The sequence below is a fragment of the Anser anser genome (assembly GCF_964211835.1).
Source record: "Anser anser genome assembly, chromosome: 14".
NCBI classification, from domain to species: Eukaryota; Metazoa; Chordata; class Aves; order Anseriformes; family Anatidae; genus Anser; species Anser anser.
The window spans coordinates 15,907,498-15,932,748 of NC_139735.1; the positions used below are offsets into that span (position 1 = coordinate 15,907,498).

The window sequence follows — 25,251 nt, forward strand, 5'->3', positions numbered from 1 at the left end:
TACAGTCACAGAAAACACGCGTGGTTTCCTCCTGCTGCAGCCCAGGATACCACTGGCCTTCATTGCTGCACGGGCACAGTGCTGGCTCACGTTCAGCCTGGCGTCCACCAGCACCCCAAGTCATTTTCTGCAAAGCTGCTTTCCAACTGGGTGACCCCCAGCAGGTACCGGTGCATGGGCTTGTTCCTCCCCAGGTGCAGGACTTTGCACTTCTCCTGTTGAACTGCGTGAGGTTCCTGTCAGCCCATTTCTTCAGCCATATTGTACCATTAAATATGAAATTTAGCAAACTTGCACAAACACTTAGTTGCATTAGACTCAGTTGATTAAAACAACGGCTAGAAAAAAATGTACCTTCCGTTAGAGAAAACTGCCATAAGCATGAATTTTAATTGGAATTCAGGACTTGTTTTTAATATATATTTCAGAGGTTGTCATCTTCCAGATTTCCTCAGGCACGCTGAATTATTTATACGGTTAATTCAATGACAAAAACTTCACCATCAGCCTCATCAAGATATTTTTGCTTTTCAGAGCATACACATCTGAGTTTAAAGCTAGCAGCACTCTGAGACTCCGTATGCTACAGGAAAGGCAGTGCAGAGGGAGTTAAGATGGTGCTAAACCTCCTCCAACAATTTGAGACCAAAAGAAGTCCTGACTTGGCTTTAACTGAGAAGAAGGAAATGGGAAACTTGGATTTAATTTAAACTGGTAGTACAAGATGAGCTTTCCGTTGCTGTTCTCAGTTATTCCCAAATCTTTTCAGAAACAAGGTTAGTGTCATGGGATTCCTCCTGAAGACTTCACATCTGCTAACAGAGATGCACATTTCTTGACCTTCTGTGAACTGTTACATAAACTTTTTGGCAGACTTCACCCAAGGCAAACAGCAAAATTTTAAAGTATCACATGTAAGAAAAATAATCTACTTGTGCATGCCTATATTTTAAGACAGATTTTGAACACCATTACAAGGTCTAAAAAACACACAGCAGAAACAGTGAGATACATATTATTGCTAATGCATCTAGGAGCTCTCATCATCCATTTTCCTGATCATGTTCAGGTGCTTGGATTCCAAAATCGTGCTATACCTTTCTTTGGAAAGTTAACATTGAGTTACTGGCTTTTTGTTTGTTTTGTTTTCGAACTCCTACAAGTAAATTATTTTTAGTCTCCACTCTTCACCAAATACAGGTTGTGCTCCAGGTTCAATGCGTGATGCACGTTGGAATGAGCCACCTCTGACCTGACATCCAGCTGCTTGACAGAATGCTTTCTCTACACAGCAGAGGACAATTCTGCTTCCACAACAAAACTTCTGAGTACGTGCTCAGTAGAGGGCATCCTTACACTTCACTAGCTTCAGGAGCCAGCAACTTTCAGACTGTAATTCCTGGAAAATTTTCTTTTTCCAATAAACATTTCAGACTGATGATTAAAATGGAGGTGGGGGGAAGCGGGGAGCAGCAGCTCCTATAAGCCCTGAGGGCGAAAGGGCCTTTGATCACTCTAAGGGCAAATTAGTTAATTTATCATGATCCGATTTTAATTATGTGTAGTATTAATATACCCAAGGTGAAAGAATTAGAGATGCTCTATCAGATTATCAAAAGAGTATGTCTTCTCTCTGCCAATACAGAAATATTTTAATCGAGCTCTAAAGCTGCATGCTGTTTCCACAGACAGACTATTCCACTGCCCAATACATCTTATTGCGAGGAAGTTTATCTAATATTTAACCCAAATTTCCACTTTGATATCTTGATCTAATTGCTGTTATATTGGCATACATCACTCAGAATAACTCCTCAGAAGTTCCTGGTGCTAACAAGAAAGGCAATGCTTCTAATCCTGTTCCAGCCCTACTCCTCAAATGGCTTAGCCTAACTGGAAGGGCTCTCTGTAAATTGTCAGGATACTCATTATAAACTGGATTGTAAATCCAAGATTGTGGTAAGGTAGAACAAACCTGGGCTTCTGTAAGCTGCGCATGCCTCTGAACACCAACTAACTCCCTAATGAGGTTTTTAAGTGCCCTGGAATATGACATTGGCAGAGCAACAGCTCCACTTTCCTTGCCCACTCAGGACCCCTGTGCTGCCCAGAGCCCTTGCAGTCAAGCAAACGTAGCCACAGCTATACGCTGGGTGCTCGGTCACCCCTCAGACCCTGGGAATGCCGGCAGACTATTGATGCTCCAACTCCAAACCACACATCACCAGCAGAGATGACTGAGAGGGCTCCACGATAAAAGCAATATTTGGAAAAATTCATTCAGTTCAGCGGGCACGTGAATACCATGCCTATGGAGCCACTGGTGGCTTTTTAAACCATGGGATTTGCAGTCACTGAATTTCTTGCTTTCCCTTCTCCATGGGTTATAAGAGCATGTTACTGTAGTAACGTAACCCATGGGGGACATTGTGAGGATAAGCTGGCTAATGTGTGTAAAGACGATTAGAGGCTGACATGAAGTTTTAACAAAACCACATACAAGTACACTCATTAGCTCTCGTCAAACTTATATAATGTCTAGTTTCAATACAGATTTTATATTTGAGCCTACACGACTCACTCTGGCCCCCATCCACAACAGATTTCAACTACTCATTACATTTAATGTTCTAAAAGTGACTATTGTACAGGCTCTGGGAAGGTACTTTCTGCGCCAAGAGTATTCTGGGTATTTATATTGAGAACTTCATAAAATCTTTTGTCTGTGCTGATTTAGAGACCCCTGCTGAGGCAATGCTTGTTGAGGCAAGCTAAATTACATGATTTGCTTTTGTGCTGTGAAATACTTGTATTATCTTAAATGTCACGAGCCTGATGCAGTATCAAGTCACAGGATTTGTAATTCTCTAAAAGCAATTTTTTTCTAAATGTTTATTGCAGGAAGACACTTCTCTTTTCTTTCTATTTTCTTTCTGTCTAATTTCAGAGATGAGTTTTCTAAGACAACTTAAATAAACAGCCTTTCAATCAGTCAAGTGCACTGTCCTGACAGTGAACTTCACTAGATATGTATTTTGCTCTTGAATTGAAGAGAATTCATACTGTAGCAGATAGCTGGCTTTCTCTTATTCATTATCTTTAATGTATTGTGCCAAACAGAATTACCGCCAACTGCATTTCTTGGAGTTGTTACAGCTATATAGTAACGAACTGAAGGGCAAAATTTGTCTTCTGAGATATGCACAACTCTCTTTACAAAGCCAAGTAGAAATAAGTTAAAAGGTATTTTAAATAGAACGTCTCACTTTGCATACAAAAACACCCAACAAAAACAAAACAAAACAAACAAGCAATTTCTCATTCTATTTAACTTAGTATTCTATATTGTTATGGCTGTTTCCCTTCCTTCCTGACTCAACTGTAGCACAGATGATTACATTTTGGGGAGAATCATGAGCTGTGAAGTGATACAAGCAATAGTAGTATTTACGCTTTTTATTTTTATTTTTCTAACGTTCCTGTACCTGTTCTCTCCATCATGGTCAAATCAGAAACAAACCAAGTTAGCAAAGTTTTGGTTGTCTTCTGCTTTTCTTTCCCTGAGATTGATATATATATATAAACATGAGGAAAATAATTCTGAAAGGATGAAAAAGACAGGTGAAGTGTTAGCAGGAAAAGTAAAGCCTAGAAAGTGCAACTCAAGTGGGTGATACGGGACTCCTGATAAGGCTGCTTTTCTGCAGAGTTCTTTCTCTAACACCTGTTTGGGGTTATCCCATCAAGCTCAAGACAAAGGGCTCTTCAAACATGAGGTCTTTGCAGGAACTGCATCCATCATCTAGTAAAACTGTCCTTTAGAAAACAAATATGTTTACATTACATTGTCCTTTTTACTTGGGCGCACTTAAAGGTCTAAGGCGAAATCTAGTTAAATATAAACAATTTAATAAGAGTGTTCCAAGAGGCAAAACCATTATGTAATTTAGGAACAACCAAATTATTATAAAACAGTTATTGTAAAAAGATGGTATAAATACCCTCCTACAGAGATTTCCTTATGCAGTAAGTTAAAAGAAATACATACTTAACAAGTAATGTACTTTCTCCCATTCCTCAAAATACCATTTTTAATCTCTTAATTTCCTAAAAATAAGTCTACAGTGAATTAAGTGGGCTATACATGTCTATTGGGGGGGATTATACATTGTAATCACAATTACAGGTCTTCAAAAAAAGCCATTTCTAATCCCTCCAAAAGATGCTTAATAACTATTACACTACTGAGGGACTGATTAAGAAAAGGGATTAGATTTAGAAGTGGCCACAGTGAGTAAATTACATTACTCAAACACATTTTGAAAAAATAGAAGCAATTTCCTTTTAAAAAATATATTAAAAGTGAGTCAATGCCAAAACAAAAACAACAAAAAACCCTTACCTTTTGGTTAGGCTTGCTCCTTAAAAACAAAGAAATGCCTTCAAATCTTTTTCAGCGAAGTAGCCTATACATCACAGTGACCCTATATAGGTTCATAATGAAGACCTAATTAAGCACTTATCTAGACCCGATGTGCTGATAAGGACAAATAAAGGTAAATTTTTCCAGAGCTAGCTTGGATCATGCACAGCTCTACTTGAACAGCTCTAAGAGGAGAAAACGTCTCCAAATATTCTCCTCTGGAATCCTGTTTTATTTATGTGAGTAATATGCACTGACATCTCATATAAAATGAAGATTTGTAAGTCTCAACAAGACAGGGACACATCTGCCACTTCTAGGAATAAACCAACTAAGGGGCATTAATCTAAAATTGAAAGAAAATATTAAGCATAATCTTTCATTTTTCTCTTTCTGAACTATGGTATGTAATTCACGTTGTGGCAGACAATAAGACAAAACAGGACAAATCTGAATCCCTTTGGAGTCAGTGGCAATGCTCATCTTGACATCCATGAAATGAAGACTTAGCCCAAGGCCTTCAAATCTGATTGTAAGATATAATCACAATAAGAATGGCTGAACAGAGAAAAAACACCAAAATATGTTAAATCTGTTGACACATGGGGAAGAATAGTAGACAGAAAATTATTGTTGCATTTCAGTGACATGCTGAAGTGACTACATTTTAATATAAATAGATGGATGGAAAAGGAAGGGTGTTTACCTCTGCAGATAAGGTCCTCATTTAGCCAAAAAAAAAAAAAAAAAGACTACTTTCTTTTGGAAGAGTAGTTTGTGTGTTCAGTACTACTCCAGAACTGTTTGCTTATGTTAACAGAGCAATGATGTTAACAGAGCAGCAAATGAGTTCAACACTTGGCTGTAAATAAACTGTTGAGTTTCAAGTGAAAAGAGTTAGTGGGAGGAGAGGTGATTTCTCGAACTTCCAATAAACTTGCATTTTCATGTGAAACTGGGGGTTCTGCAAACTAGCTCAATCTTTCAAATTGCTTCCCATTGTACAGTTCCCAGCTTCATCTCATGAGAAAACAATCTTATCTCTTCCTTTTCAGACACAGTCATAATTACATAAAGGTGCATCTTAAAGCACACAGCACATTCCTTCCTCCCTCTGCATTCCTGCACACTCCAGTTCTCTTCCCTGCGTTATCATTAATAAATATTAATTAAACACTGGTCACTGGGTGTGTTCCTGGCCAGATGTGTAGTGAACCAGACAGCTGAAGAGTAGTGCAGCTTAATGCAAAGGCTTTGAGATACTAAGTATTAAGGGATTAAAGTTACAGCCAGCCTTGAGTTTTGTTGCAGCTCTTACCCGAGACTGACAATTTGACAAACTGATAGGAGTGACAATGACTGTCCTTACAGGGAATATTGGAGTGGACTTCATGCCATCTTAAAGAAATCCAAAACCCCAAATATAATCAAACCGAAACAGCAAAAATCACAAAGGCATCTGAGAGACAAATGAGCACTGTAGTGCAACCCAGCTGCAGCGCAGCTCAGTTTGTACCACCTGCACTGCGTGTACAACACAGTGTGATTGAATCAAAGGGCTTATCTGTTCGCTTTCCTTACAAATACCTTGCAGGTGTGTGGAGAAACAGCTAACTGAACAGGTGTTGAACATATCCTAAGCTCCCTTACAGAAAAACTCTACAGAAATTTAATAAGGATGATACTATTAGAGACCAATAATGATCTTTGGATTAAAGTACTAAGCTAAGGGTCAGGAGATAAAGGTTTCATTTCTGGCTTTATCATAAAATCCCCATGTGAAAATGCGTGTGGGGGTCAATTGAAGTTTTCAGATTGTTTGCACCTTGGAACAGGAGTGGATTTTCAAACTACCCACACTCCCACAGGAAGCAGTGAGCAGTAGTCTATCCAGCCTCCACAGTAATCTGACTTCAGCCTGCAAGTGCTGAGAACTTAAGAGTTCTCCCCTTAAATCTTCTAACTAGACCAAACAGTTTTCTTTCAGGTATGACTACGGTGAACTAGAAACCATTCATCTGGTATAGCTGCACTGATTAATATAATGTGTCAGTTGTATGGCCTATGTATATTATATATCCTTTGATTTGCCTTCCATAAGGGAAGTTTTAGAATTCTGCACTTTTAAACTGGGAGGAACAGCTGAATAGCCTCACTAGTCAAATCATTTTTTTTCCCCGGAGTGCCTTTCTGTTTTACAGGTGAAGAATATTGTCTTGGATAAGTAAGTAAACAAGCTGGTCCCTGTGTGTAAGTGTTTTTGTTCTTTTTTAGACACTTGATTTCAGTATTTCTAATAATGTTTTCCAAATTCACTCCTTGTTTTGTGTATCTGATGATACACACCCATTTTCAAATTTTCCTTTATAATCTTCAAAGCTAGTAAAACTGCAAGCCTAAGCAATTCAGCTTTTAGTTTCTTACACTGCAGACTAACACAAGTTTGGTGGGTTTTGTTGTTTAGTTAAATGACCAAAGTGTAAAAAAAAAAAAAAAAAATCAAACAAAACACACTCTAAATGATGTAACTTGGCAGTTGGATTCTGCTCTTTACAGAGCAGAAACAGCTTCGGTGACACCTATAAAGTAAACTCCAGTTCTCTGAAACCGAATCAGCCCTAGTTCTTTCTAAATATTTCTGTTTGCAATGATCATGTGAAGCCAAGGAACTAACAGAGAATTTACAGATTAGACCTAGCAGATGATATTCAGATGTGGTTAAATCATGTAATCAAAAACAACTTCCCCACCCTGAAATTTTATATAAAATTACTCATCTTAATGACAATTTTATCCTAGAAGAATCATTCCAATAAGCCAAAGTTCTCTGTTTCTCTGCAGTTTTATAGAATTCTCTGCTTCTCTGCAGTTTACGGAATATCACAAGTAAAACAATCAGCAAACAACTGATGTACTCTTTAGTTATTGGCCAAAGAAAAGTGAAGGAGCCTCAAGGCAAAAAGCTGTGTCTAGTGTTTGATTTTTAATAATGAGCAGAAGCTGATGAAAAAGAATCTAGGTGACTTACTAAAGACATTGTAATGAGAGCTATAAAAGAGCTACTTCAGATGAAAGGGATAGTTTACCAAGCAATCCTATACAGATGGCACAACTTCTCAGAACTGCTTTCAGGTCAGTATAACTTAATACACCATGGAAGGCTCTACAAAAAGAAAAACTAAAGTCTTCTTTAAAGGTAAACACAGAACAAATTCCATATTTAATAGGTGTGTGCCTGATAAAGGAGAAAGAAAATTGAAGGGGGATCTCAGAACCTTACCATATATGACTGTTCAGCACAACTCACTCAGCCCTTTCAAGTCTGGCGTATGAACTGTGAAATACAACAGCAAGCTACAATGACTTACACAGGTTGTGCACATAAGAGCATGACCCTGGCCTCGAGCACAGAGCTGAAAAAATGTTGCTAAATATCCTGCTAAATCAGCTGCTATGCTTGTGCACACAGGCACAGTCATTTACCTTTCAGTTCACCTACAGGAAAAAAGTTCTCATCTGCAGGCTGTACCCAGCACCCATGAAATGCCATGGGCTCCTGTGGAATTCAGGCTGGGAATGAGTCTGCCTGCAAGCTTCACACACAGGCGCTGTAGGTCACCACGTCTCTCCACAAGGCCCCAGCACTCCCAATCTCATTTGTTTCAAAAGAAATGGAACAACAGCGCTCGGCGATAACGACGGCCATACTCCTTGTGAAGTAAAATGACTCAGGAAGAAAGCATGGACAACCCTCTGCTCTTTAGGGACTGGGAATTGGAAGACTTTCGCTCACCTCCCTCGTTATCCTTGTTATCGGCACAGGAAGTTTCCATGGCAACGTTGCATCCAGGCCCTCTCCAGCCGGTCTGGCAGACACACTGCCAGCTGTTCTGGCCGAGCGTGCATCTCCCATTGCCGTTGCACAGATCGGGGCAGCCATCTGGTTGAAGAAACGAGGAAGGTAAGTACAAGACATGCTTATTCCCACTAACACTCACACTTCTGACAATATTACTGTGCAAACAAAAAGCCCGGCTCTTGTCGGTGGGGCAAACGCTCTGCCAGCCCCAGAGCCACAACCCTAGTGTGTGTGGAGAAGGAGAAACCCCAGGGAAGTGGGGACTCAACTCAAGCCTAAAGAGAAGCTGAGGCCTACTATCAGCCACAATAAATGTTTTAAGAACCCTGTAAATGTTCAGATCATCAGTTAAAGGCAGTAGATAAAAATAATCGTCTGCTGACAAGGTCACGTTTTTCCCACTGTGTGTTTGTATCCTTACATGAGGGAGAAAGTCGTCTTATACAAGCCCGTCAACGTTCAGCGTGCCTTTTATGTCATGCATTGAATAATTCTCCAGAGCTTCTCTAACACAAAGTTTAAGTAAATTGTTCTGAAAATATTTTCCGTCTTTAACAGTCACTTTAAAAGCCCTTCTTATTTAACGCTAAGTTCACAACGTAACCTTTCACACTTTCGGAAAGATAGCATATCTACAAGAGGTAGCCCATGAAAATGCATGTTTTGAATTGACTATGGATGTGATGTGAGTTACTGTATAGCAAGAACTGAACTGGAAACAAAAATATTCACTTGCTAAGGTGCTTATATGCGCTAGCAGAATGTCCATACGCAAGAGAACAACTTGACTGCCTTTTATTTTTCCTACAACTGAATGAGTCTCAGGAGGTGCTACTGTGTCTTCCTGAATATTCACTATGAATAAAGAGCAAGAAAACCCAATTCCACCCTGTAAGGTACATGAAGCCTTGGTAACCTTCCAACCATATCCAATCCATGCAAGCATCTCTCGTTTGTCTATAGATGTGAAAGAAGATTTTGGAGTCCTGCAACGGACCTCTCATCACCTTTTTATAAGGATGACAAGGCTCTGTTGCCATACTGTTGTCATAGGTTGGAACCCAACCACTCAAGCTCTTTCATCTGGTTTGGAGACACAGTCTAAACCTGTCAGGTATCTACACTACCACCACAGAACATGGAATCATTAATCTCATGCTATTGGTCTTGGGCAGAAAATGTCATCCAAAAGAGCTCACAAGGCTTCATGCTTTCCCATTCTCCCCTCTACTACCAGCAATGGGTCACGGCCAGCATCGAGATGTGAAGGGACCTGTGCAGCCCTCTCAGGTGTCACCAACTGGCTGGATTAATCCTTTGTATTTGCCTCTGACCTCACGCTGTGACTATTAATTAAGTACTCCATTCCCTTCCCCAGGCGTTTTAAAAGCACCGAGGAACTAATGGGCACCCTACCAGAGTGTGGATAATCTTTTCATCAGGTATGAGCAAGGAAGGCAGCAGTGGGAAATATCCAGAAAGCAAATAAATATGTTCTCTTTGTCTGAGCAGCACAGCTGCAGATGTGCAGTACTGGAGAAAGACCAAGATGACAGGAAGTCACCTCTGCGCCCCTTAGCCTCTGCAGGTAACCAGGAATAGGAGCAAGTGTCAAACTAACACACCTGGTGCTGAAAGGTTGAGCAGCCTTCCAGAAATCACTAATTTTGGCTGCCTGTAAGAGCATTTCTATAATCCTGTTCAGAAAGCCAAAGCTTTGAGTTTGGTCTCTTCCTGCTCCTCCTAGCAGCCTTGGCCATAACCAGGTGATGTTAGAGAGAAGTCCCTCTGACCCTGTACTGGTTTCCACAGTGCCACAGGAGGCTCCCTTGTGAGAAAGCAAGCTGCCTCGTATCCCTGCTATTCACAACTGGTGTCACAAGAGGTAAATATTCACTCTTACTTTACCTAGCTGGCTTACTACCTGATAAATTCATAGTGAATAATTAAACTTTAATAGGATTAAATAGTCCACAGCCACATGGACTTTTCAGTATAATTCTGAAAGTTTCCTTTACTTTTTTTTTTTCCAAAAAAAAGAATGCTGGGCTGGTGGAAGGTGTCAGACTGAAACCTCAGCTGTCACACCGAAAAGGTTCTCCATAGGCAACAGCAACCAAATCTCTGCACATTGTCCTACCAGGTGCCTGAGTTTGTAGCACTTGCAGCACTGGCACAGCAGCTCAATCTCCCAATCTCTGCCAAGTAAGACATGAGGTCTCTCTGAGCAGGGCCAAGGCCATTTAATTCATTTTACAGAGAAAGCTATCAGCAGACAGAAACAAGTCCTAGAAGTTTTATTTCAGTGCTGCTATTGTGTATTAAAAAACCCAGTGCCCCTTTCACTTAAAAGAAAGGCTATTTTGGCATTACATATCTTAGCTATAAAAAATGTACTTATTTTGCGACACAGGAAATATATTTTCAAGTCATTTACTTTATCTCTTTGGTTTGTTAGGTTGTTTGAATGACCAAAAGATAACGTCTGAGGGGAGGCATCATACTGTAGGACAAATTTTTCCTTTTAAATGAAAAACAAACAGTAATTGTGAATATACACACAAGGTTGGCTTTATACCGGAGCACTGAAGAGAATTAAATCACAGAAGCAGTTTACTTTGCATCATATGAGCAAGATGAAAACATGAACAGTAGGGAGCTAGCAAAATCTCTGAGAAGTTTATGTTCAGCTGGGGATTAATGGACATGACTTTGCTTTTAGCTTAAAGAGGGAAGCAAGCATCACTGGTATAGACATGGTGTTGCTAGGAAACACTATGCTACCTCTGTCGTTTATTTAACTGGCTTCCAGAGACCGACTTTGTGTTTCAGTAACGTAAATATCAGAAGGAAGGAAAAAAAAAAGGCAGCAACAAACTACAGTATGATCCAAGTATTCTGACAATAATTTCTTCCTTACAAAATTATTAAGTTAATGGATGTGTTGACTTAAAGAACAGCTTTAAGTAAGAGGGAACAATTGAGGTATTTTGTATGAAACAGTAAGGGAAAACAATGGAGGTGTGTTTGTATACATGTGCTGTGCATGTCTGTATATGCTTGTTTTCAAGCAAATATTTACGTAAGTATTATGATCCATTAGACCCAAATTTGTCCTAATGACCTGTTAACTAAATAGACAACAGATTTCCATTATAATCCACTAAACAAATACTATTGTTTAAAAAGTTTATATTTAGGCAGTACACTTTTGAAGTCTGAATGTCTCTGTGTAGAACCTCCTCCATGCCCATGTGCACAGCAGTTAGTACAGACGAGTACCCTCAGCACACACGGCATTGCATGTGGCTAACAGGCCTTCGTGCACTGCAGTGCATTTTGACAGCAGACAAGCTAACAAAGCACCTAACCAAGAGCCTCAGGAGTCTCAAGAAACGCTTGGTGCTCACTGCTGGGTACACGACCTTTGCTGGAAACACGTGATGCACTAAATGTATGCTAACACTAAGTGCTTTGTTAAAGCCTGCTTTCATTCACACTGAGCAGTGTCTTACCTCCCACTTGTCTTATGAATTTACTCACAGAGTAAGGCAGGCAAAGAGAGAGTAAGGCAGTCACAGAGGGAAGCACTATCGAAATCTAACCTTGAGAAGCAATTCACCACGGTATAACACTCTCAGTCACAGCACAGAAAGGGGTCCTCCATGCTAAGCAGACAGGTTGCTATTCCTAGTGTGTAGAAAAATTCTACTCATCTTTTCTATTACAGTGTGCTTAATGGAAAATGTCAAAATGCTAGCTTAAAAAAGAAGAAAGTGCTTGTTTAAAGTGCTAGATTGACAGCCTATTTATTCACAGCACAGGCACTGTACAGGCAACAGCAGTTCAAGTGTCTCGCTTTCCTAGCAGCATCTCTGCACAGGCTGCTGCGGCTGGAGGCGAAGCACTAACGCACTCTCCCTTCCCCTTCAGTCCCCACCTGCCCGTGGGACTGGTCAGTGTACATACACAAACATATGCATTTGGAATTAAAATGGCAAGATAAAATTCAGTTCTTTTTCCAACGTACTGTCAGGAATATGTGACTAGCATTGTGAGGGAGTATCAGAGTAAGAGAGGATTTCAAAGTCAAAACACTAAAATCCATTCCTGTCCACGCCATGGACACAAAATGCCCAGCATTCATGGTCAAGGGGGTAAGGGAAAGGAGAAATTAAAGGCATTATATCTCTGGATCTAACAGAGAATGATGTAAACAGGTGGTTTTTTTAAATAAGATCCTTTTTAGCATCCTTACTGCACAAAACAATCTCCATAATCTTACAGATTCAGAACATCAGGGCTAGTGTTCAATGCCTGAATTTACTACCTTTTTTTTTTTTTTTCTGCCCAACTAGCCTACTAAAATGGAATAACACAACAAACTCATTAATGGATTTCCCAGTGCTTCTCTTTGGTTGAAGAGGTTGTTATATTCTTAACTTGATTATAGTTCAAAAAAACCCCATTTCTTTGGAAGTTAATATACCGCATCTATGATGGTAAGTAGCATAAGGATGCTGACTCATGAATCACAAGGGCTCAAAGACAACTCTGAAACTACAAAATTTCATAAGCAAAGATTCAGCAAATATATGCCAGTTCTTAGGGACCCTTGTCCACTACATACACCGTTTTCCAACAAGTTAAAACCCTTCACTTATAATTCCACGGGTTATCCATTACAATGCATATATGATGACAGCACATCACAATGGAAGGAACTTTTGTAGATATGTAGCACAAACAAATACTCGGTAATGATAACAACATGAGAGGACTGTAGCGTGAAGGGAAAAAAAAAGTGTTTCTTTGCCAGAAAATAGTTGATTTTTTGTCATAGGAATAGATTAGATTTGCATCTCTCTTGAATGTGTCTGTTACTAACAGGAAGAGGATCTACCATGGATGCTAAGTAAATAATGTAGTAGCAGAAGATGACACTATTACACAAAACCCTATGAGAAATGAGAACATCTCAACATGAAAAGGACTTTTTGTTTCTGTTTTCTGAACTTCAAACTCTGCAGCCAACTATATATATATATATATACAGTTATTTCTTTCATCTAATTTCTTAGTATTAATATTCACTACAGAAAAGGGTCAAAAAAGTTCAAGACCTCTGGTTAGACATAACAGGAAAAGCAAGCTCCCATCTGAAAGCCTTTGCAATTCCAAAGCCCAAGTGTACTTAAACACTAGATTCTGTTATCTGTTTGTAGAGCTCCACATAGCCACAGTCCATGATGGGGCCTAGAAGGTGCTATAAAAATAGAAATTAAAGTGTTACTGTTTTTCATATCAACAATTGAAGAGTGAGAAAAATATAGTGAGCCTAGAAAATAACAAACATTGCTGTTACTGAGTTCACTGTGAGCAAAATTAAGTCTACTGCTTCCACCAGGCCTATGTAAGCTCTATCTATTGCCATAGTTTCATATTTTCAAAATTTATATGAGATTTATGAAAAGCTGAATTTAACAAGAAACTCAGCAGAATCATTATGAATAGTAAACAAAATCAATGTGGACAGTGCTTGTTTGTAAGAAAGTGATAGTGCTGGATATATTTATGAGAAAGTACTCGTAGTTTTATCTACAATGAAACTATCCAGGGACTAAATAGTAAGGTGATTAATTCATTTTTGAACTCGGCAAATTAATTTCCAGTATCTAGACAGTACATGAAAAATTTTAATCCAGTTTTGGATAAATTCCACAGAGAGTTCCTTTTCATTCCACTGATACTAATCAACTCCAGGTACACAATTACACACATACACAGCTACTCAGGCACATATAGGTTTTCTTTTGCATAAACTACTTAAAAACTCCAAAACAAACATTTTAAGCAAATCAAAGTACAAAGGCATGCTGTCCAATTAATTTGTGTTTTCGGTCTAAATCTTAATTCTCTTTATAATCATCAGAACTCACAGTGGAGCCAATCACTTGAAAAGAAGGAAAAGAAGGGCAACATGGATAGGAAAAAGGGGAACAGGAGAGAGAGAGGAAAGAGGTTAACAATTCTCTTCTCCAAGCGTATCTAATAACCAGTTATAGAAGAGGACAATGATTTTAGTCACGATTCAGTCTGTACATGGAAAATTAAATGTAAATCAAGAGGCTGCATCTTCTGAGTCCTTCTGATCTAAAGCTATCAGCCATGGCTGCCTCCTCCAAACAATAACTCAAGTGGATTGAATGGATTCCCTATACTTTTTCCCATTTAGTACACATACAGTACAGCCATTAGTCTGAAATATAATATCTCTTGTTTGTCTAAATCCATTTTCCACATCCTGATCCAAAGTCCAGTGGCAGTCAATGTAGTCTTTCCACTGACTTGAATGGATGATGGAGCAGGTATCCTGTGGGTGGAGATGCCCTGCAGCAAAGACTATGGTGTACAGCACAGTGTACACACGATGCACAACATCAGTTTCAAGGGGAACATGAGAAATTTAAATCCTCCTCTTCCTCATTACAGCTGTTAAATACAGATCTGTAGTAAATGAAAGTAGTCTCAGATATGATCGTACCTATGGAATACAGAGAAATTACATAAAAGCAGTAATGCTAATAAGCCTGTTTAATTTGTACTTTAGAGGATAATCACTGTTTTCATATTTTTCTGTTCATTCCTTCTGTGAGTTGCTGCTATGCCTATGGCTATCTAGCAAATAATAAATGAGGTACATAGAACGAGGTATCTAGCAATATCGAGGGAAAAAAAAACAGCTTTTTATTTGCTATTGTTATTTTTAATCCTTCAGTTCCAAAGCCTACAGGGCTTAGTTCAAGCCAAAGAAAGGGGAAAAAATGACACGCAGCATTATGGTAGGAACAAACAAGTTATTTTCTACATCATTATATTTAAACAAAAATAAACTCAAACCCTAAACACTTGCCAATGCAATATATTATTGGTTGAGTGTGACGTGAGGCTCCTCTGAGTGAATCTGGGCAGTACAGGCTAAGGAACCTACAGAAGTACTAGCTCTGTCTTCAAAGCAGGACAGCTGCAGAGACTGACAAACTGTGAGAGTGCTCTAACTCTAACCCAGAACTAATCCAGCCTTTTATGGGTAATAAAAACTCTGATTTCACTACTCAGCTGAGTTAAAACTAACGAAGAATGGGCTAGCTACAATTTTATTTATTGAAGAAACTGACAAAAAATGCAGAGGTCAACAAGTAAGTTTCAAGAATCCTCAATCTCGATTTCTTCCACACTAATACTTACAGTGCAGGCAATTATGATGTTAAGAAAGGTTCCTTAAGTTGCCTGGGATATGTATACCATAACAGAATTTCCCTCTAAATTGCATCTATTTACTATATTCCTATGCAACTTCTTTCACGTTTAAGGACAGGGACTGGGAGAACATCTAGGTTTCCAAACAAAACAAGAAAACATGAAAAAAAAAGATGTATGATTTTAGAAGAAGAGAAGTAAACTTCTCACAAAGGGGAACCACTGATACTAAAAAGCACGTCTAAAGTGAAGTTACTTGCATCTTTCTGAAGAGACAAAAAAGGGCGGATGGCACCAGCACAGTGAGACAGCAGCGTGCTGTCTGCATGCCCTGGTAACTAATACCTGTAACACAGAAGATGCATCATATTTTGTCTCAGAAACTAACTCTGCTTACGGTTACTTAACAGGTGATCACGTGAAAATAATTTCAAATGTGAACCAGCACAAGCAAGGTAGTTGAACAAAACACATGGTGCGCAGAAGGACACTGCTGCAGCCGAAAAGCTACAGAAGAGCTGCATGGATTTGTCATCGCCTGAGAATATTATTTGCATGATTCTGAACAAGAGCTAAAACATGACCCTAGCAGCTTATTCTAATTATACAATGTACTCTTTTCAAACAAGATTCACATTCAGCTCATATTCATATATCCAAAAAAAAAGCTACATAAAAATGCAGTAAAATTTGTACTTAAGATAACTGGGTCTTTCGAATTAATCTTACCATAACAAAATCCATTTGGAATATAACACTGGATGAAATTGTATTCATAAAACAAGTACCATATCTATAATTTTTTATTGCATTAATGTGTCTGATATGGGGTACAAGGGTTTGGTATCACCCTTTGTAAAATGTAGTATCATTTCTAGAGAAAGAAGCCTTCTCAAGTTAGGTTTATCTCTAAACTAACATCTATATATGTGCAGCGTAACGATAAAATGACCTAACAGACGGGATGTGTAAATTCAGTCAACTGAAGAGTAACAAGCAAAATATTGACCTCATATTTAAAAGAGCAGATAACCTAATTAAAATGTAATAGTTAAAATCCCTACGTTAATCTCAGTACTATGGCAAGGATTTTGAGTCATTCATTCATAAAAGTTAGGATTCACACAGTAATTGCTACTCAACGTCCTCACACACACTGTAATTTGCTTTTTATTAGAAATATGTGGCTGCCATGTATTTGTACAGTTTTTATACATCTCAATTGCTTAATATTTAAGATTTTTTAAATTATTTTTTTGAAATATGTTGCAACACTGTATTTGTACAGAGCATGTAATCAAACTTCTATGAAAAATGTTTCGGTAAAGTGTTGGTATGCTTTTATACATACTTATTAACTACAAAGCTTTGAAAACAACATACACACCGACACACAAAGTTGTGTTACAGTTATATTGTCTTTACCTGCACTGTCCTCTCTGTGCTATAGGAACAAATAAAGAGAAGAAAATGCAACGTGATTCTTAACTCATAACTGTACTTAGCAGAAGGATTTTTGATACTGTGCCACCAAATGCCAGGTATTACATTTCAAAAGGTCTGTTTCATTTGGCTAACTGAAATTTATAAAATTCAACATGAATGACCTATTTTTTATTTGCTTCAGGTAGGAAACAACAGAAATCTGTAATTTTGCTATTTTTAACAGCTAAAACAACATATGAACTCAGAATCATACTCATCTTACTGAGGAATCTTTGGGTTTGAACCCTGAAGAAAAGCAAGTCGTGGTTCTCAGGGATTTTCCAGTTTCACTTTCCTTTATGCAGTTTTCATACAAAGCCCGGACAACAACAAAGGATGCTGTTACTCCATTCTGTACTCCCAGCCAGACTGAGCTTTCCAGTGGGGATGGCACAGTGCCAGGCTTATCCAAATTTGAACATGATTTAATGAAGTTGTGAATGCAGCCTGTAGAAAACTAGAGGTAAGCCCTACCCTTCACCTGCCCAGACAGGAACTTCTAAAATCCCGGTAGACATTGGGAGGCTACAAAGGTAGGCCCTTATTTAAAATATTTAAAATCTAAGACACTGCTGATATAAAAAAGTGCAAGATCAGCCCTGAAAAGGGCAGGATTGCTTGTTACTACCAAAGCTCTGTACTCCCAGCTCGCTCATTTGATTGAAAACCCTCCAGTGATGCAGATCCAATTTTTCTCTACGAGTGCCTTGATGGGTCAGCAGGGGAGATTGCACTGTCATTGGTTAGCTTGTCTCCAGACACAAATGCCATCCAGCATTTCTCCTAAAGGAGACTCACAATCACGGTGCTTTACTGCTCAGAAAATATTTTAAGCAACATTGTTCTTCTGTTGCAACAAAATCTCAGTGCAGAGGCAGGGAATTCAAGTGCCAACCTAGGTTAAATCAGACAATTTCTGTTAGGATACATTACCAGTAACCACATATAGGGATTCTTTAGGCCTTATGTAGTCCTAAAACTCCAGACTATTCGTAATTAAGCACAAAATACTCTCCTCTGCTGCGCTCACACATTTACAGCTGATTTCTAGGTCCCTAAGTCAGTTTCAGTAACAATAAAAGTATTTCTAGCATTTGGAAACAACAAGGGCCTCACACAAAATGGTAATAAGGCAAGATTTCAGATTCCAGTGTCTTCAGAAGAAATGCTCAGAGAGAATCACTGAGAAGAAACCCACCAACAGGTAAGCTGGGAGGAACATGAAAGCTGCTACTAGGCAGGCCTTAGCATTAGCAATGTTAAATGCAGGGAATAGTGCAACTATTGCAAAGTTTATCTACCTGAGAAAAGCTGTGAGACTGTAATGTGACAAAACTAGCCATTAAATCTGAAGTGGCTAGATTTCTTGGGACTGAATCCTTCTTCATTGACAGGGTTCACCCTTCATCCTTCGCCATCATATAAGCTGAGGGCCAGGACGTAATTGTTTCACGTTGACAAAACTCTGCCAAATTCAACAGAATTATGTGGATTTCAGTCAGCTAATGTACAGCCTCAAGGTTCATAGCAATGTGCTGTACCTGGACCCTTTATGTAATATTTAAATTACCATATTGGTTGTTCTTCAGACAATATATATATTTTTTTCTGGTTTCTGTGTGTTAACTGACTACCAAGCATAGTGAAAACACCAGGTGGTTGTAATAACTTAGATTATAAACTGCTGGTGGTGGTTTTACAGACCTTTCTGCATTGATAACCAGTGCTTCAACAAACCACTTAGACACTGGGATTTCCTTCCATCAGCCTGGCATTAGCCTAAACATTCAACAAGGCAGCAAACTTGGATGTATCCATTCTAGCCAAATACCACTGGTATCAGATTTTCCATTTCCAAACATTTTTACAAAGACCTACTAAAACTAACCTAGTATTCTAGACCTAATGTACTTTGGGATTCTCAGGGAAGACACTCACAGTTCTCAGTTCAGTCATTAACTTCAGAATACTTTGACTTACTTCAGAAATTCCCCACACAGGGCACATAGGGGATGTGCTATCAATCACTTCTGAGGGACTGTACCACTCCATTTCATACCAGGATGATAATTTGACCTCCCTCATATTCACCTTGACTACAGCAACACAATATATAGGGGCTTACACCAAATTCAGCTAAGCAAATACTGAAGCACTTCTTCACAAGAACAGGTGTATCAAATACTATTTTAATTCTCTCATCAATGGCTTCCTAAAGAAATACAAAATCATGTTCAAGGCCTTACTTCTTATCTGGTAGGCTCAGGATATTTAAGATGCCTAAGGTACAGGGATAGAAACCAGGGTTGAGAGCCCTGCTAAGCTGACAAAAGCTAATCTTATCTTTGTAGGAGCTGGAGATCTTAAGCTGCCAACTCAAAACTATGAAATAAATTCTATCACTCTATAAATAAGAATTTACGTATAAAAAAAAAATCACAGATCCACTTTCTGCCCCAAATACACATTCAATTTCTGTATATTAAAGGAGTTCTAGTAAACTCCTAAAATAGCTTTGCTATTACTCAGCGGAGGATTAGAAGTGAACCAAAGTGCACTAGCGAGCCAAGACAGCATTTCCAGTGACCAAACAGAACCATTTCCCTCATCCCAGTACTATTTAACAGGAGGTTACATGGGTATTTCTAATAGTACTTGAATTCAGTGTGAGGGAATGGGATGTGTGCACACGCACGTGCAGACACAAGAAAGGCACTCTACTGAGGAAAAGCAGATATTGGATACTACTTGTGTTGCTCAGTATGCTACAGATGCTTAGCTATGGTGCTGAGTGGTGAGTAACAGCCCACCTAATGCACAGTAAAGGGGGCTGTAGGATATCTGCCTTAAAAACTATGGACCAAGTGATGTCTGACATCATAACTAGTCCTCACAACCCCATCTGAGGAAGAGGTTGGACTAGACAACCACCTCAAACCCCTACCAACCTGAATTATCGATGAACTTTTCAATTTTAGAGCTTTGTAATTCATGATTCTTAGGGCAGCGTATACCAGTTTTCTCAGGCATTATTACGATATAATGATGACTTGCTGTTCATCAGATATTGATGTCTGTATAGAATTTATAATTTAGCAATTAACTTTCAGGTATGCAAATGCAGTTCCTGTATAAGTGTGCGGATTGTCTCTCTCAGAATAATAAATATGAGCCTTAATGTAAATACGTATTATTTTCCTCCATTAGTGCATAACAGATTAGTTAGCTCTACAAGCATCTATCCCTTACCTTGATACAGAACTTTGGAATCCCTTCAGGTCAAAAAGAACTTTATAGACAGATGCATTATATTTTGCAGCTGATTTTCCTAAAGTCTTCTTTGCATGGATTCCGATAAATGGTCTTATACTGCATGGTTTCAGACTGCAGAGTCCAAACACCTCAGTTATCCCAAAGAAAAATCAAATGAAAGTGCTGAATTAAAATGAAGTTTACAAGAAGTATTCTGGGATAGTATGGAATGGAAAAAGTTTTGATAACATGCACTCTATGCTTCTCATACCCCTTCTGGCTTGCAGGAATCCTAAATCTTCATGACAGTAAAGTATAATTTAGAAGTAACAACAACAACAAAAGGATATTTGAATATTAAAACAAATGCATCTCACATTTTGTTATTTATGGAGTTCAAGTGTGTACTTGAAATGTAAAGGATGAAAAAAGTGTCTAGAACACAGAAGCAATATTCTACCATATAGAGAACACATGTAAAATAAATTAAAATAAATAAACAATACATTATACAAATAAACAATACATTGCACATGCTGAGTCGTTTTGGCAGATGCAGAATAGAAGTTGTATATTTCACTACATAAAACATATTTTGTAAACATATCTAATCCTAAAGAACTAGATATCCATTCTGCATCCTTTACACAAGCCTCATTATTAATATCATTTGATTTCCCAATTTTTAAATGTTCCAACTGTACAAAGAACTAATAAGAGCTACAGAGGTAAAAATGTTGATTCACAACATTTTCTCTGTTACTTCTTTATCTGCCTAAGTAGTGAAGAAAAAAAATTCCTAACCCTAAGCACACAGCCAGCTGCCTTGACATTTAAATACATCTTAAAAACTGATTTTGATCTACTAGGGAAGTCTTCACCATTTCACCTCCCAGAAAGCCTGAAGTATTTAACCTGTACTTGGAAGAAATGTTAAAGTGGAAGGACTCTTAATGCAATGCTCGCTTTATACAAACAATATTTGCTGTCAGGTAACTAATAGCTCTGTTCCTCCCCTAGCCTCGCTAGAAATAACCTCAACTCTCTAAACAAATACTTAAACCTCTGCTTACAGAAAGAGTATTTCTTTTCCATTTCTCTGTCAAAGACATCAGTAGCACCAGCAAAGCTTTTAACTTTGTTGTCTGCATCTGTATTTGACAGAGTTCTTAAAGCACGCTGCGATAGGCAGGATGCTGTTAGTTGTAACGGGACTGTTTGCTAGGACTATTTCTCTGGGGAAGAGAAATCCAGTAACTAAGTGAGCTGGAGACACAGCCAAGAAATCCAGAAATCACCCCACATCAGCTGCACTAGAAGTATATGATCGATACATTGGATGAATCCCCTTTAGTCACTGGTTCGTGTTGGGTGAAAAGGTGCAAAACTATGTATTGTCATGCTATTTGCTTCAGTTAACAACAAAACAAAGAAAAACAGGGAAAAGCAGACATAACAGTATTAAAAACAAAGATCAGGCAGAAAGAATTTCCAATAACAAGACAAACAAACAAACAAACAAAATCTTGGATCTCTACCTGTGAAATCTAAAGGACAATTTGCTACAGTTTTGTGCAATTTGCTCTTTCTTTGCAACACTGAAAATACCGTGTGTCCTAACAGCTCATGTGAATAGCACCTCAGCATATATCAAATAGATGTCAAGGAAATTCTACTTTTCTGTTTTCTATTGAGGTTATTAATTATCTTAGAAAAGTTGAAGGGAAAATTACCAGAATGTAAGTTTGTTCTGAAGACTAGCACTATTTACCCTCAAAGTACAAATAAAACTAGAACTTTTGTTACTGTTGTCTGCCTGTTTCCAGTAATTCCAATTGGGTATAGTACACCTTTTCTCACTACTTACAAATAGTTGAAACGTTACCCGTTCTGAGGGTTGCAGAACATCAGAAACACCTAACAGTCAGGCTGTACACAATGATGTGTTCAGAGCTGTGAAACCAAGCAGTACACGACAGCTTTTTCACACTGCACAGAAAGATTTCAACAGTTTAGAGCAGAAAGTGAGAAGCACTGTCCTCACTCAAACGGCAGAGGATTTTTATAACATAATACTCAACTATCTAATTCATGGCTTTCTAACAAATGAACACCTTGCAGCATCAAAACATCAGCGGAAGGATCCTCTCACACCTGAGGATGGATGCAGTTTGACTCTGGTGACTTCAGGAGACCTCCACATGTCCTAATCAAGCAAAGTGAACTTTGGAACAGCTTTAGGCTTCAAAGCAAATACATGCATGGGAATGTGTTTAATCAGGCATAGTGCCTATCCAATTTACTGTAATAACTTTTGTAAGTGGTCAGGAACCTTTCCCCAAAATCCTTCTTAATCTGGGTTTCACTGACTAGAGAGAAACACTGTCCTATAGCTTAATGACATCGGACTGCCTTTCTCACCACTGTCCAAATCAGTAAGCTGAAGACGTTGAAGTACATTTTGCAGTGTGCATACCTGCTTTTCATTCTGAACCAATAAATTTTTTAATTTCTCTTTTTTTCCTAACCTGGAGTGAAGTTACTTAATTCAGGTAAGGAACCAGTAGCAGTAGCCCTATGAAACATTGTCTGTAATAACCTTGTAATTTTTAGTCACAGGACTACAAAAATAGGAGCAAGTCCAAAAAGAGCAAACATCACCCTTTTTGATTCACTGTTATTTATTCACATTGGAATGACATCTTTCCTCACATTTTAAAACATCTTTATCCGAAGCACTAAAATATAGAAAATAAATAATTAAAACCTAGGTGTGTGTTCTACACACATTTTTTAGGAAGGCTCCCATTGAATCTCAATGGAAACATTTGGCTTAAGAAATCAGATACACTATAAACACCTTGCTAGAATACTTCAAACATACAGTGTTTTATCTCAGAAGTGTTGACAAAAAATTATTACAGTAGGGGAAACTGTGACTATAAAAGTTGAATAAACAGATGCAGTCTCAAGCAGAAGGCAAATATTTTAAATTACCCTAATTTTCCTGAATAAGTATTTCCCTTAACAAAGGATCTCATGCCTAAAACTTTCCATGTACTAACGTAATAAGGATTTTAGGAATGTCATGGTAACTAGAAATATAAATACTGATGATGAAAGACAAACTCTACTTATCAAACACTCTATGTACAGAAGATGAAAAGATTAAAAGAAATAGGGAAATAATCAGATTTTAATAAAGACTGCCTTCACTTCATTTTAACAAAGTTTCTTGCAGTATAAAAGTATTTACAGTTTCAGGAGTCACTTAAGTGCATCCACAAAATTTGGTATTTCGTATGTAGTTAAATCTTTGTATAAAGGATATGAACCACTGTTTGAAATTAAGCATGGGCCTGACGAATTTTGATTTACTTTTTTCTCAGCCTGTAAACAAAAAAAAACTGTTATAAAACTCTTTATCAAAGGATTCCAATGAAAAATCATAGAACAGATAATCTCTACAGGCCCCTCTAGATTTGAATTAAGGAGAGCTGCAACTCCAGTCTAATGGTTAGTCATCAGCATAGATTTTGCTGGGGTTCTCATTTCCCCTTCGCCCTTCTAGCTACGTATGCAATAGTACAACAGCACATATATACATCCTTCAGGCTTCTGGCTCTTAACCATCTCTGTAGAAGTACAATGCAGAAACAATGAATGCACACCTGGTTAAATGAACTTCATATTTGCTATGGTACAGCGCTCACATAGCATTTCCTTTACGCAAACGTTGCCATCTCAACCTCCAAAAAGTGACCTTGACTGATCATCTATTCACTAAATATGGAAGGCTTTCTCATTCCAAATCCATATTTCTGACTTATTTTGGAAAAAAAAAAAATTCACACATGCACAGGACTCAATTAAGATGCATATGGATTGGCTATATGATAAAGAATCAATTAAAATGATCAAAGACAAGCAGCAACAAAATGCAATTTTATCCATAGCTTTCAAATAAGCCAACAAAAAGATGCGTTGGAACTAAAAACATGTGCCCCATATTCCCTCCCCCCTCCCCCCCAATTCAACTATCCATTAACAATGTTGCATAGTGAGCAATGCCTACCTCCATTTCATGTTTCTAACCCCTATGCAGTGATATTCTGTCTTAAGTCTCAAGCATCTTTTCTATTTTTTTTGAAACAAGAAAAGGCACATTACCATTATTTTTCCTGTACTGTTATCAGATTAGATTATATCAGATTACAGATTATAGACACCCAATTGCTTTTTCTATAACTGCTTAATTCTAGGGAATCTTCCATTGTAAAACTATAGGATATAATGCTAATTCTGTTAATTTCAGTGAGAAGAGATCTGTAACTCAGCATATACATATCTTGCTTTACTTTATTAAATGGAAAGTAGCAGAAGTTACATCAGTTTATATTTAAAACGTGCTGAAAATTTGATGTCAACATGCTGCATTAGGAATACAGTTCTCCTTTCTGTTATTCCCAGCGGTTAAAAAAAAAGTCAGTTCTCTCATCTATACTAGTGTCTTTTTGGCTTTAGGAGAATCAGCATCTTCCTGTGACATTTAGGTTTTTGTGTTTGTGCATGCTGAATTTACAAAAATAACTTCAGTGCTTTTCTTGAGGGACTCATTCCACAAACAGCTCAGCAATCACTTTTAATTCTTAACAATTGGAAAGTCACAGTATTTGAAGTGGGACTTACTTTTTTGACCAATAAGTCATCAAGTTGTAGTGAAACATGTTATCCCTAAATTTATCTCTCTCATTAATTTGGCCTTTTGGATAATTGTCCTCAGCATTGTTTCTGATCTAAAATAGAAACCCGGTAATATTTTTTGCTATAAAATGGTTTAGTTTTTAATTAGAAAGAATGTTATTTAATCATGATTACAACACTGTATTTATTTTTTAATTAATAAATCTCTTATGATATACCAGCTGTCTACAGAACAGGGACTGCATCTTGAAGCACTGTGCATCTTTAG

The 25,251-nt window shown here is 38.0% G+C and overlaps 1 protein-coding gene and 1 long non-coding RNA gene across 51 annotated transcripts in view; one reads left to right on the forward strand and one right to left on the reverse strand.

Moving 5' to 3' along the window:
* The window catches only part of LOC310881741, a 488,814-nt gene that overhangs the window by 108,902 nt on the left and 354,661 nt on the right, over nt 1–25,251 (forward strand). The gene's annotated exons all lie outside the window — the stretch shown is intronic.
* Nucleotides 1–25,251, reverse strand: part of TENM2 (teneurin transmembrane protein 2) — a 1,465,234-nt gene that overhangs the window by 41,748 nt on the left and 1,398,235 nt on the right. For all 50 annotated transcript variants that reach the window (XM_083799339.1, XM_083799310.1, XM_083799353.1 and 47 more), the window contains one exon: nt 8,217–8,363. In XM_083799339.1, the coding sequence (XP_083655465.1) occupies nt 8,217–8,363 (147 nt within the window). The remainder of the gene's footprint in view (nt 1–8,216; nt 8,364–25,251) is intronic.